Here is a 13,914-nt window from a genome sequence, read left to right as displayed (position 1 = left end):
AATAATCAGAAATATGCAAAAATAATTCCTAATTTATTTATTTTATGACATGCTGACCCAATGTTACTATTGTCGATGGAGAAACCTGTTAATGATTTAGTTAAAATGCTATGAAATTGAGAAAAAAATCCATTGTTCTTCAGTTAACACATTCCAGTGTCTGTGATGAACATTTCTGGGTGCTTCCCCTTAGGGATCACCAGTATATAGGTTACACTGCAATTTGTCTTACTTGTTTTTCAAATTATGATTCTAAGAATGCTGATTTGCATATGTTTTGATTTCTGTGTAAATACATTCTAACTACCAAGTAGAATCCATGAATTCATATGTGTTACTTTAAAAATCAAAGTAATTTATCTAACTGAAACATCACCCAGATTGTTGTTTGTGTGATTTTCCTTGCTTTTGTCTAAGCAGATCTCTAACAATGTGCTGGAGCAAATCACAAGCTTTGCGTCTGGAACATCCTACCACCTCCCTTTGGCTCACCATATTCAACTCATCTTTGATCTCATGGAGCCAGCGCTGAATATCAATGGACTAATTGACTTTGCAATACAGGTATCAAAGAGGCTGTATCTTTCTCATATTTAAGAGAGCAAACCTACCAAACATTGATGAGCTTATCTTCTTTCTTTAAATTTTTTATATTTGTTGATTTAAAAACCAGGATATCATTCTAGTGTTCAGCTGGTCTGAAACCTCTATATGAAGTGACCTCCCTACTCATCCTTTAAGTACTGCAGGCTACAAGCTGCGACCTGGCTTAAATTTATGTATTTTTAGAGTTATTTTCTGTAGCTGGGTGTCTTGCCTTCATGCATATGTGTACAATGTGTGTGCCTGGTGCCCGGGGAGTTCAAAAGAGGTCATTGGTTCTCTTAGAAGTGGAATTACAGATGCTAGTGAGACACCATGTGGGTGCTGAGTACTGAATCTGAGTTCTCTGAAAGAGGTGTTTAACCACAGAGTCATGTATCAACTCCCTCATTTATTTTCTAGCTTGTATAAATGTGTAAAAAAGATTTGTAGGTTTCTGGGGTACCATATGATGCTTCAGAATATGTATGTGTTATGTATATTCTTTATATTAATTTAAACATACCTGTGCCCTCAAACATCATGTCTTGATGGTAGAAACTGTCAAGTACCTTTCCCCTAATTTTGTCAGGTATAGTGCATGCTGTTACCTGTAATCACCCTGCAGTGTTACAGCACAAGAATATCTTGCTCCTATCTAACTGAACTTAGTATGCATTGATTAACTTTTCCTAATCATTTCTCTACTCCAGCTTTTTTAGTCCTAGAACCATGTTATGACTTTGAACGTGCACCCTTTCATTGCATGAAAACTATTTTAAGCACCTAGTGTATCTTTAAGTGTTGGAGCCATTCTGAATCAACAGTTTTCCTGTTAGGTTATAATTGGTGCTAGTAATATACCTGTCATTCAGAACTACATTTACTTCAGGGTTTTTTGTTTCTGTTGTTTTGTTTTTAAGGCCTTACTATTCTGCATGGGGAATGATGAGATACTATTTTCTGTGTAATAGAATTTCTTAGTGAAAAGCAAAAATGACTCTAAAATAGACCTTAGAATTTCATTTGTCCCACTGTAGTTATGCACATTTTAGTTCATTTATTCCTGTGTTGATGAAAAAATATTAGGCTTGTTTTTTATTATATAATAGATGCTAGATTCATAAATAAGAATGTAGTTACCACTTGCATTGCATTCAAAAGAAAGAAAAAAGAACAAAAGCAAACAGACAAAAGCAAAATGAAACAAAACAAAAGGAAATAAAGAGGAAGAAAAAGTATCTGTTGGTTCTTTAAAATGATCCAGTCCAGGATTTGGGGCTATTAAAAAGTTTTGGTAACCATTTCAGTACTGTTTACATCTTGGTTGTATACAAATGAGTGACTAGACAGAAGAACATTCGGTTAGATTAGGAAAGGCTTAAAAGTAAATAGTGGCAAAACTAGTGTATTTTATGAAGCTGTGTGCAGAGTGAGTGCATTGATGGTTCATTGAAGAGCTCTCCTGTTGTTTTTTTCACCTATGTTTTTTCTGCCTGCTTTCCCTGTTGCAGTTACTGAATGAACTGAGCGTGGTGGAAGCTGAGCTGCTCTTGAAGTCTTCTAGCCTGGCAGGAAGTTACACTACAGGACTGTGTGTCTGTATCGTGGCTGTTCTCAGGCGGTATCATAGTTGCCTGATTCTAAATCCTGATCAGACAGCCCAGGTGTTTGAAGGGTGGGTACCTAAGTGGCATTTGCCTTTCCCTAATCCTAAGAGGTAGAATTCATAGTAAAATTAGTGATTTGGGGAGAAAGATTGTACTGGGTTATAAGAAGTATTTTTGTTTGTAGATTTGGTTTGAAGTTGATTTTTCCTTTTTCTTTTTCTTTTTTCTTCTCGTATACAATATATCCTGACCTCGGCCTCTCCTTCCTCCCCTTCTCCAAGTCACCTCCCACATCCTCTCTCCCCCAGATGCTCTGCTCCTCCATTTTCTTTCAGAAAAGAGCAGACCTCCCAGTGATATCATCTGAACATGGCATAACAGGATGTATTAAGTCCAGACACAAACCCTCATTTTAAGGCTGGAGGAGGCATCCCAGAAGGAGGAAAAGGGTCCCATGAGCAGGGAAAAGATTCAGAGACACCCCCAACTCCCATTGTTAGGAATCCCACAAAAAAACCAAGTTAAACAACTTATTTACTTTGGCATTTTAACTGTCTTATTAAATATTCAATGAAAATTTATCTAAAAAGTTTTACTATTTCCTAGAGAAGGAGCTACAAATACAGGAAGTGTGTGTGATTGCTGCCTTGTTTACTTACTATTCTCTCCATCTTCTGGTCAACAACCCTCTTCTCTGTGCTGCACTACAGCATAGCTTGCTGAGAACAGGGAACTGTTCCTCTGTTTTCAGTTTATGTTTGAAGAATCGGGCACCAAGTAAGCTTTGCAATACATTTGCACTGCAGAAACGTGGTCATCGTCTTTCTAATTAATGAAAGGTCTCTGCTTGTGTCTAATAGACAAGGGTTTATTCTACTATCACTTGTGAAGTTGGGCTGAGGAATTGCTCATTGTATCTGCAGGAACTGAGTTTAAAAGACCAAAGAAATGCAAGGAGTTCTTATAACCTGTGTAAACTTCTTGCTGCCTCCTCCCCACCAGGTCTTCTAGAGCCTTTTTTATAAGAAAAGGCAACCTATTCATTTGTTCTCCCATTTCTTCATTTGTCTTCTTGTTTTTTCTATGCAACTTAATACATGCATTTAGTTTATGAACGACATCTCTTGAGTGGCATCAATTTTACAGATGCTTTTCTTAGAAAACCAAAAGGAGTTTTCATGTATAAATAGTATATCTAGTTTAAGAAGTAGAACATTTAAAATCTCAGAAACTTTAAAGTGTGAGGACAATGTGTATATAGGGTACACTTTTTTGTATCATTTAACAGGTGCAGAGTTTGGAAGTGATGTGCCCAATTTCACACAACTAATAAATCTTGCAAATTTTCACAAGTATTCTTAACTGGAATTTGATTTATTCTTGTTTTATCAATTCTATTCTTTTAAAACCATTCATTCAATTTTAAAATAATTCATTCAACAACTAATTCATTGGTCAGGAACTCATACTGAGTTAGAAAAAGTATTGTTTGGTTGTTCTTATACTATTAGTTTAAAATTGTTTTAATATTTATATTGACATTTAACATAGCTTACTAAATATTCATAAAACATTTGTATTAACTTTGCTATATTTTTACCTTACCAATAATGCCCTAGTTTGCATTTTGTTGCTGTGTTGAACACCATGACTAAAATCAATTGGAGGAAATGATGTATTTGTTTATAGGTTACAACCACATCATGGAAGCAAACCAAGGCAGGAGCTCAAGGAAGGACTCTGGGTCCAGGAACTGTACTGCTTACTGGCTTGCTTTTTTGGCTTGCTCAGCTACTTCTCCTATACAGCCCAGGGCCATCTGCCTAAAGATGGCACAGGCTTCATTAACTGGACCTTCCTATGTGAATTAGAAATGAAGCCAGTGTCCCCCAGGTCATTCCCAAGCAATGCAGGGTTGTGTCAGGTTAACAGCTGACTCCTAACTATGGCACATAGTAGGGCATTCTTTTTGCTAAAATAGTAATTTTCCCCAGTAATATGACTGAGAATATCAGATCACAGTTTTTATTTCTGGCATGTGAAAACCCTATTACAGGATGAGTGCAACCATCAGTTGTATTTGTTTATTTTAGTCACAGGATAATTCTTTACTTTCTGTGTCATGTTGGGATTTGTTTGCTTCTGTATAATCACCAGATTAAGCTTTTGCTTCTCTCTTAAACTGTGTGACTCTTACACCTGTTGCTCTCTTTGATAATCACCAAATGTCCCATCTAGTGACATTCCTTCTGCTTTACTGGGACACTGCATTGGCATTCCTTCATTCTCCTGGTATCCATCTCTAACGCTAGAGAGTTCCTGTTCCTAATGGGCCTGCATATGGCAGACTACCTCCCGGTTTTCCTAGGCTGTCTTCTGAATGGGGCAGAGTGGTCCACTATGCACAGGGAACCTAATCTCCCTTTCCTTTCTCTATTAAGTCATTTCACCTGACAGCCCTCTGTAAATCGAGAGTGATGAGTTGGAAGACTATTAAACTCTTTTCAGAGCTTGGGTTATCTGTAACACTAGCGGTAACATGCCAAGTTCTATGTTGGGTACTAGGTGGTGGTAGAGTCAGATATATCTGGATGAACCACATGTGTTCCCTTCTATGTCATACCAGCATCCATGTTCTAAGAACAGAGGAATCCATGGTTTTGAATGGAGGAAAATGACTGTGGTATTGATACTTTGGAAATAAAGGCATTATTATAGAGGTTGCCTCTAAAGAGAATGGACTTTCATTTCTCACATACAATAAAACAAGATACATTGGCCTGTAGTTAGGATAAACAAGAGGGATGGGAGTCCAAACTATGAATTCATCAAGTTCAGCAGATTTCCTGCATCAAAGCATTGTTTCTTTTCAAATTAGTGAACTTGGCAATCTTTGCCAACTGATTGAATTTGTGAAACTTTGTGTTGGCTTCAACTTTTCTGCCTACCCTTTCCTTATGTGTTGTAGTCACAGCAACTTAAGTCCTGCATGCATCAAAGTGCTGGGGAAGTCCTTTCATTACTTTCGTTTCTCACTGTCAGTGATGTTTCTGGCCGTTTTTGTTTTAAAACCTGTCTCGTATTCAGCATAACAAAAATTGATGTTTAATGACTTCATATTTTTAAGAACAATCAGGTTTCTTTTTTTGATTTTTTCTCTTATTATTATTATTATTATTATTATTATTATTATTATTATTAATTCAAGTTAGGGAACAGGCTTGTTTCACATGTAAGTCCCCTCTCCCTCTCCCTCCCCTCACCCCCATTCCTTCTTCCCCCCCTTTTTTTTTTTTTTTTTTTGATGTCTGATACGTATCTCCAAGTATTAGGCAGACACACTCTCGCTTTAAAGAGTTACTGGCATACTATCAAGACATGTGCCTTTTTTATTCCTGTGTCTCTATCCTCAGGCTGTGTGGTGTGGTGAAGCATGTTGTCAATCCCTCAGAATGCTCCTCCCCGGAAAGATGTATCCTGGCCTACCTCTACGACCTCTATGTGTCATGTAGCCACCTCAGAAGTAAATTTGGAGACCTTTTCAGGTGAGCAGGAGGAAAGTAATAAGTCACTGACACAAACGCGCCTGTGTTTGTTAAAGTCCCCATTGCTGTTTACACCCTATGTACCAGTGAAAGCTAATCTCAAGTATTTGGTTGTCTCAAGTCATTGAAACAGAAGGTTAAAATACCTAGTGACAATACGCTTAAGTATGTGATTACAGGACCTTTAAATGCATAGACAAGAGTGATTTTGGCATATATTCCTATTTTACTTTAAAAAAGAATTTAAATTGTAAAATCTGACCAGAAGTCAGGCAGTGGTAGTGCACACCTTTAATCCCAGCACTCTGGAGGCAAAAGCAGGTAGGCCTCTGCTGGTCTACACAGTGAGTTCCAGGACAGCCAGGGCTACACAGAGAAATCCTGCCTTGGGAAAAATAATGTCTCAGAGAAAGCTCATCAAGGCCCTGCTTTTCTGCCATATCCTTCTTTGGTTTCACATCTCCCCTTAGCAGACTTCCCGTGCTACTTTTGGCTTTACTATTCTTCGTACATCGTGAAGTAACAAAGTCCTCCCACTTCCTGGGGATTCATTAAGGCACCTTATCTTTAATCTTCTACCACTTCCCAACCCAGTGTTTTAAAATTTATTTTCTCTTTTTAAAATTAGTTTACTCATTAGCAAATCACATCTTCATATGTGGATGAGCTTCTAATAAAAGGCCAGCTCTTCTTTAAATTCAACATTAATTAAAAGCAATTATTTGCATTGCCTATTTTATTCAACGCAGTTACAGTTTGATAAATGTTGATGTTTGTAACATGAGAGAGATGGACCTGTGTGGATTATGAGATGATGCTGTTAAATATGCAGTTGGCATGCTGGTTATTGTATCTTTATATTGCAACTATTATCCTGCCAAGAATTTTACTCCTATCAATTAATTGTGTTGCTTTAGGAACATTTTTTTTAATGCATCCAAAAAGGTTTTAGCTTAATAAACTTCATACTTTTATCTTCTCAGACCTCTGATTCAGTGTTCAGATTGAATTAATTTTTGTGATTGTTAGAGCCTCCTGTTCGAACACATGGCTGTTTGTATAACTGTGGTTATAGTTTCCTGAATGAACACATTTTGTATGTTCCCTTTGCTTTGACCTCACTTGGAACATTCTTTCAGAGGTCTTTGCATGCTGGCTTCTTCATTTGTGACCCTAATTCCTTGCTTGTCTATTTTAGTAGGATTCCCCAATTCCTTTCATCCCTTGCTTAGCATTGGTGCTTTCATAGGCATCAGAGGTGCTAGATACTAAGTGCTGTTGAGGAAATGTGTCAGAGGGTGTTGGGAATTCCGAAGGAATGTGGAAGACATGTCAGTTATGGTTTTCTCTGTTCTGCCTTGCCTGATGTTCAGTTTTCTCATAAGTACCTGGTGCTCTGTCTTTCATGTATGCATTGCATTTGATCACTCTTCAATATCCCCATCACTTCCATCATAGGCATCTCTTGGTTGGACCAAACTGCAGAGTCCTCCACACTAGCTTCACTGCCTTTACCCAGACTCACTGTAGCATATTCTCAGCACATATGCTGAAGTCATTCTTTCAGACCAGAATGGCTGCAAGGTATCTATAATTATCATCTATGCAATATACTACTCGGAATTCTGGTCTGGCCTTTTATATTTGTTGGCTTCCATCTCTCTTGTGCCCTTTGCTTTAGTGTGTTCTCTTCGGACCCCAGATACCTCCTTTCTGGTGCTCACAACCAGATCACTTGCTGCTTGCTGCCTCTCTTTCCCTGCGTGTGGTGCTTTGTCCCAGTTTGGTGCATGTGCACTGCTACACACCTTCTGGGCCTTGCTCTGCAACAGCTTTGTTTTAAATAACAACCCATTTTCAGTTGGTCATTCTGGAAACCTCAGTATTGGTTGTTGCTCATACATTATGTATTTACTTATGGTTTGGCTCCTCTCTGGGATGCAAATCTCCCAAGAGCTTGTATTGCTCATTCTTTTATCCCAAAGTTTTGAAGATTGCATAATTCTTGGTAGGCATTACTGCATTTTGTCACAAAAAACAATTTGTCTATACTACCATTGCACAATTGCACTGCTGCTGAACAAAAGATTAGTTGTATTAATAAAAAAAACTATGGAAGATGTTACCATTTTGTTTAAAATGATCCTTTGTAAAAATATTTGAATGAGTCTTAGGAAACTTTTCATGGGAATGGTATAACAATAAAAATACTTCATTTTCTTCTATGACTGCATTTTGAATTTTTAGTCTATATTTCTCAAAGAGTATTCTCATTGAAGATGGGCTCTTTGCAACATCCCTGGTTCTAATGGTGGCCAGTCCCTACTGCTCCTGCAATGTAGTATCAGGATGTCTAAGTGAATTCATTAAGTAATGTGCACAGGATTTATATTTAGGAGTCTAGCAGTGGGCTAAGGTGCCCTTAACATCAGCAGGGTAGGCATCACAGACAATGTATGCACTGTCTTCAAGAAGAGGAAAAGAAGGCAGCTTTCTGGGGATATTGTGTAGTTGTAGCCCTGTGGGGGAGTTAGGAAAAACATTTAAAAAAGAAGCTAAATGTGATGGAGATTTCTATTAGTATAGTAGTAATAAATATTTTAATAATTTTATCTAAAACACCATAAAGTTGTTTAGGGACTAAGATTGGGGGGGAGCATAACACTAACCATTTCTACTGCCACTTGAGCTCATTTGTGCCAAGCACTGTGCTTGTTTTTCTATTAAGATTGTGAATTGTCAAAATCCCAGGAAGTAGAAGTGAGTTTCCTTACCCACAACTTGTTGCTCCTTGTCATTTTTGACATATGATGAAGCCAGGACTTAAAACAAGTTTTATGACCTCAGGGCATCCATTGCTCTCATTAGTCTATCAGCTTTTTCTGAGACTGCAGTTACAGAAGGAACATGTCTGCGTTTCTGGCTTCATTCCCTGTGTGTAGGCCGCAGAGTGGGAGGAATGAGAGAATAGTCCCAGTGGGAGCCAGCATATTATTAACACATAGAAGCACCTCTTGGAAAGTGTGATAAAGAGAGAAGAAGTCTAGGAAAGAAAGGTAGAGAGAATAAGTCCGAGCTTAGAGAAGTCCAGTGTCCAGCCAGAAAGGCACTCCAGAGAAGTGGGAATCTGGGGGCAAAGTGGAGTGGATCTCAAAATTAAGAAGGAAAAGCAGAGTTGTCTGAGCTTCTAAGAATTATTAGATCTATGTGTTGCCCCAATAACAAAAATTTCATCTGCCAGAAGTTTGATTCCCCCAAAAATGCCTGCTGCATAGCAGAGTTCTTGAGTAGGATAGGGATGCTGCTTATGGATTTAGGGTTCACAGCAAGAGGGAGTAAGTAGCTGGGCTCATATGGAATCAACTCTTAGGAATTACATCATTGCTTCTCTTGTTTATGGAGAAATGATGGGGAATACATCCTACTTCTCATTTATTTCTAGTATTTCATGTCTATTCAGTTGTAACCCACTGTAAATTCTCGGTTGATAGAGCAGGCTCTTAAAACACATTTGCTTGTTTCACAGAAAGATTAGAAATAAAGGATATAGCCCCAACTGCCTGGAATTTATAGCCCTCTTCTTTTTCAAGTGCTGGGATTAAAGGTGTATAATGCTACACCCAACTGTCTTACATTTTTTTTCTTGTTGCTGAGAAACAAAAAAATGTTCTACATTTTTTTCATGCCATAGAATGTATTATCTATATGCGGAGTGCGAGCTCTGTGAATGCAGGAGATTCACCTCTACTTGACACAGCTGTGGCCTATTTCCCATAGTAGCTTGGGTACAGGAGCTGCCACTAGGCATACTATACCCAAAAGAATAGGGTCTGGGGTTTGCAGTTAGTATTAAAACACTAAATTTTTCCTGGTGTGTAATTGGATCCATTTTTATTCTTAGTTTATAACACTTTACAACTACTCTTAAGAAATAGACAGTTGGAAACTGGAGATTCTGGCCTGCAGGGGTACATGCAGACAGAACACTGTTTATACAGTAAATAAATAAATCTAAAATAAAAAAGAAAGGAAAGAACAAAACGTTGTTAGGTAGCTTAGTAAATACATTGATGTTTATAGAGCATATACATGTAGAAAAGATTTAGAATATAATTAATCTTAGTAATTAAATATCTCATTTTGCTTCCCCATATTTATTCAAAAACTCTTCACTGAACAAGGACTATACCCTATTGTACCCAATGCTGGTTTATAAAGAATTTGAAATTAGTAATTGTAGGATCTGGATTGTCTAGGAAAGTCTTAGAGTTGCTGCCACTTAACATGCCCTTAAGAGAAGTGATTTTTCTTGGTTGTTTTGTTCTTTTTGTCCTTTTGTAACTATTTTTTTCCTAATCTTAGTAGTGCCTGTTCAAAAGTAAAGCAGACCATATATAATAACGTAATGCCTGCCAATTCCAACTTACGCTGGGATCCAGACTTTATGATGGATTTTATTGAGAATCCTTCAGCAAGAAGCATCAATTACTCAATGCTGGGCAAGATCCTCAGTGACAATGCTGCCAATCGGTACAGCTTTGTCTGCAACACACTCATGAATGTGTGCATGGGACACCAGGATGCCGGCCGGTGAGTTTCTTTGCCCTGTTTGCATGAATAATCAAGGAGGCGTTACTTTGGCATTTCTTTAATAGCTACCTGAGCTCACATTTGCTTTTCTTTATTCCTGGTTGTACCCCTGCTATATCTTAATATCATTAACCCAAGAAACAGTGACTTTTGGATTCTTGGCTTGGCAAGGGATATTTTGTATTTGTGCTCCATTATGAAAACCATATACAATTTTGAAAAGAATACTATATTTTAATGTGAAATATTGGCCTACCTATATTACATAGGTAGGCCTACATAAACTTGGGCCTACCTATATTACATAATGTCTTTAACTGTTTATCCTGGTGGTACTAGGGATTGAGTCCAGGATCTTGTATACAATATATCCCCAGCCCTGTGTCCTTAATTTTTGATTACTATAAAATGCAAAAGTAGAGATCAAATTTACTCATAGAATCAAAAATATGCTAATTCACTTGTGCTAATTATATGTTACTTGACAAGTGGTATTAATTACATCCTTAAACCTAAGTGATGCTTAATGATAATGAAACATGTATTCAATAAAGAAGTCACGTGTAATCATTCCTCATTTGTACCAAATCACTTTCTGCTATCTTCTTTCTCTTTTCCAGGATAAATGACATAGCCAATTTCTCCTCTGAGTTAACTGCTTGCTGTACAGTACTTAGTTCAGAGTGGCTGGGGGTTCTGAAGGCTCTTTGTTGTTCTTCAAATCATGTGTGGGGATTTAATGATGTACTCTGCACTGTGGATGTAAGTTTTCTCTTTATTTTAAAACCACAATTTAAAATTTAGCTAATATTTTTTTACTACTTAATTTACTAAACTGTAACAAAGCAAAAATATTTTTCTGTTTTCAAAAGTGACAAACCATAGTGTCATAACCATGAATTAAATAAGTTAAAAAGTCAAAATAAATAGAAGGAGTAGAAGGAATTCCAATATGTTCTGGCAGCTGAGGTTTTATATGTGAATGGTCTCAGAGCTGTTTTGTTCTTTTCTGGCTTGGATTCCTCAGAACAGGACATAAAGCATTTCATACATGAAGAGAACCCGTATATATTTAAGAATATAGATGTTTTTATTTTCCATAAGAAAAGCCATGTGTAGACTCAGAGGACATTCAGTGTATCTCAGAGTGTGCCCTGGAGTGATGGAGCGACTGTCCAAATCACGTACATGACTTCCTGGAGTTCCAGATTGCACCCATGATGTTTATGTCTTAAACATCGTTGTGTATTCTTTACCCATTTATGCTTTTATCTTAGTCATCTTTGTCAGAAATTTGTATATGTTATTAAAGAAACCTGATAGTTCTAGAGCTGAGGTTCATTTCCTGTTTCTTCTGTCTTGGGACTGAATGACAGTCCTGCATCCTTATCTTCATTCTATGGATTAAGCTATTAGTTGTAGTCTATTGTAGTAGCCTGCTTTTCCACACAACAAAGACCTAAGTTTTTCTTAAATCTAATTTTGTGACTTGCTGCATCGAGTAACGATCCCTTGGGAGCTTGCCATTGTGATAGTTGTGTTCCCTTTGTATTATCTTCCAATGCTTGTGAGATCTGGAATGTAGAGATTTCACAGGGGCAGGAGTAATTTTTCTCCCCCTTCTCTCATCTTTCTCTTTAAATTTAGTAGCCTATTGAAAACTTTCAGAGTCCTTTTTAAATGAATTCTCTCATATTAAAAAAAAAACTCATTAGTTGTAATAGAAAAGAATGTTCAAGTGTTAGTGGGTCATGTTTTCCCCCTAGGGGAATCTTCTCCTGCTTCCTGCCTTACCCATAAATAACATAGTACATTCAATTGGCAGCTACCAATTATGACATATCTTTTAGTAGCTTCTTGATTTTGCTCTTGCGTTATATTTTTGGAGTTGCATGCAAATAAGTTAAAGGTCAGCATCCTCCTAGATCACTGGGATCTGAGTAAACTTGCTTTGTCTTATTATCATAGACATAGGCCCAAGAAGACATTAATTGAAGTCATTTCCCTCTGTTGGTTCTTACTTGAGATCTTATTGTCTTGCCAGTATTCTCTTAGATAGTGGTCTCTGATACTGTATTAAAGGGTGTTGGGTATTAAAACCTGTCAATGTTTTTCTTAAAGGTGAGTGACCTTTCATTCCATGATTCATTAGCTACTTTCATTGCTATCCTGATAGCACGACAGTGTTTCTCCCTGGAGGACGTCGTGCAACATGTCGCCCTTCCCTCTCTGTTAGCAGCAGGTAAGCCGGCCCAGAGTAGCATGTGTTATTGGTTGCTGGTTGGGAGTCACTTAAGCATGGAGAAAGGACCATATTGGGGATTAGGGTGGCAGGATACCTGGTGGGAATGGTATAACTGGAGTGGCTGTTTTATGCAGAGTAACAATGAACTGAACAGGAATCCCCTATTGCTTTATACTTGGTTTAAGGCAGCCTGACAGTTCCTTGGAAAGGTAAACTTAGTTCAGAGGAGAATTTATTTAATGTATTACTGAAATTTTAGCAGGGGAAAACCTGAAAAGCTTGTTGGGGAGTATGTGAGGAATCTTGCTTTTAATCTCCCCCTTTTCCCAGCTTGTGGAGATGCAGATGCAGAGCCAGGGGCAAGAATGACATGCCGCCTCCTGCTTCACCTCTTCCGAGCTCCCCAGGCCTGCTTTTTCCCTCAAGCAACAGGTGAGCTGACCTCAGAGGAAGCTCTGCTTCTGTGTATTTGGAACTTTGGGTTCTGCTGTGACCAAGGGAGCTGTCCAGTTTGTAGTTTCCTCCCTGGCTTCCATGGGCTTGATCTGCAGATGATGCAGGACTGAGATATTGCCACTGTAAGGTCTGCCCACACCTCTCATTGTGTAATATGAGGACATATTGGGAAATAACATGAGGAATTAATAAACAATAAAAATGCCTGAGCTCTTAGGAAATACCGTGCTGGAGAGAAGTCTCATCCTCTTCCATAGCCGGTGTTGATTCTGGGCCATGCTGTCTCACCTTAGGTGGACGACAGCTCATTTATTTACTTTTTCCTAAGGCAGTGGGGGGTATTAGTAAAGTCTTGCACTAAATCATTTCCATATAGAGATGGATGCATCTGTGTGGGAATTCTACTAATCTTTTTCCTACATCTCTCTGGGGAGCAAGAACATTGTTTTAATAATAATTAAAGAGAAAGGGTTAAGTAAGAATACTGGCAGTGTTTCTTAGTGAGTCTGTGGAGCATCAATTAAAGCAAACTAATGTCAGTTAAGTGCCCACAAGCTAACAATGAAAGACCTTACTGAGTGTAAATGGTAACAGAAGATGGTTAATGATGTTGAAAAGGCCGTTAAAAGTTTGTTGTTGTTTTCATAGGCAAACCTTTCCCTGGAATAAGATCATCTTGTGATAGACACCTCTTAGCCGCCGCTCACAACAGCATAGAAGTGGGAGCAGTTTTTGCTGTCTTAAAAGCAATTATGATGCTTGGTAAGACTATCCTGGCATTTAGCCTCTTGGTTAATCACCAGAAGTGGAGGCAAAAATGATTTGTATTCACAGTGAAATCTACCTAATGTCATTGGAAACCTAGGGTTTTTGTTTGTTTGTCCTG

At 38.0% G+C, this 13,914-nt stretch overlaps 1 protein-coding gene across 1 annotated transcript in view; it reads left to right on the top strand.

Annotated features, from left to right (window-relative positions):
- The window catches only part of Med12l (mediator complex subunit 12L), a 320,970-nt gene that overhangs the window by 254,345 nt on the left and 52,711 nt on the right, over positions 1–13,914 (top strand). Inside the window, exons 18-25 of the mRNA XM_027391634.2 lie at positions 421–564; positions 2,097–2,260; positions 5,606–5,737; positions 10,100–10,327; positions 10,948–11,089; positions 12,449–12,569; positions 12,903–13,004; positions 13,677–13,790. Coding sequence (XP_027247435.2) covers positions 421–564; positions 2,097–2,260; positions 5,606–5,737; positions 10,100–10,327; positions 10,948–11,089; positions 12,449–12,569; positions 12,903–13,004; positions 13,677–13,790 — 1,147 coding nt within the window. The remainder of the gene's footprint in view (positions 1–420; positions 565–2,096; positions 2,261–5,605; positions 5,738–10,099; positions 10,328–10,947; positions 11,090–12,448; positions 12,570–12,902; positions 13,005–13,676; positions 13,791–13,914) is intronic.

Source organism: Cricetulus griseus, assembly GCF_003668045.3.
Source record: "Cricetulus griseus strain 17A/GY chromosome 1 unlocalized genomic scaffold, alternate assembly CriGri-PICRH-1.0 chr1_0, whole genome shotgun sequence".
Taxonomy (NCBI): Eukaryota; Metazoa; Chordata; class Mammalia; order Rodentia; family Cricetidae; genus Cricetulus; species Cricetulus griseus.
The sequence above is the reverse complement of the archived record's forward strand: the minus strand, read 5'-3'. Positions and strand labels throughout refer to the sequence as shown.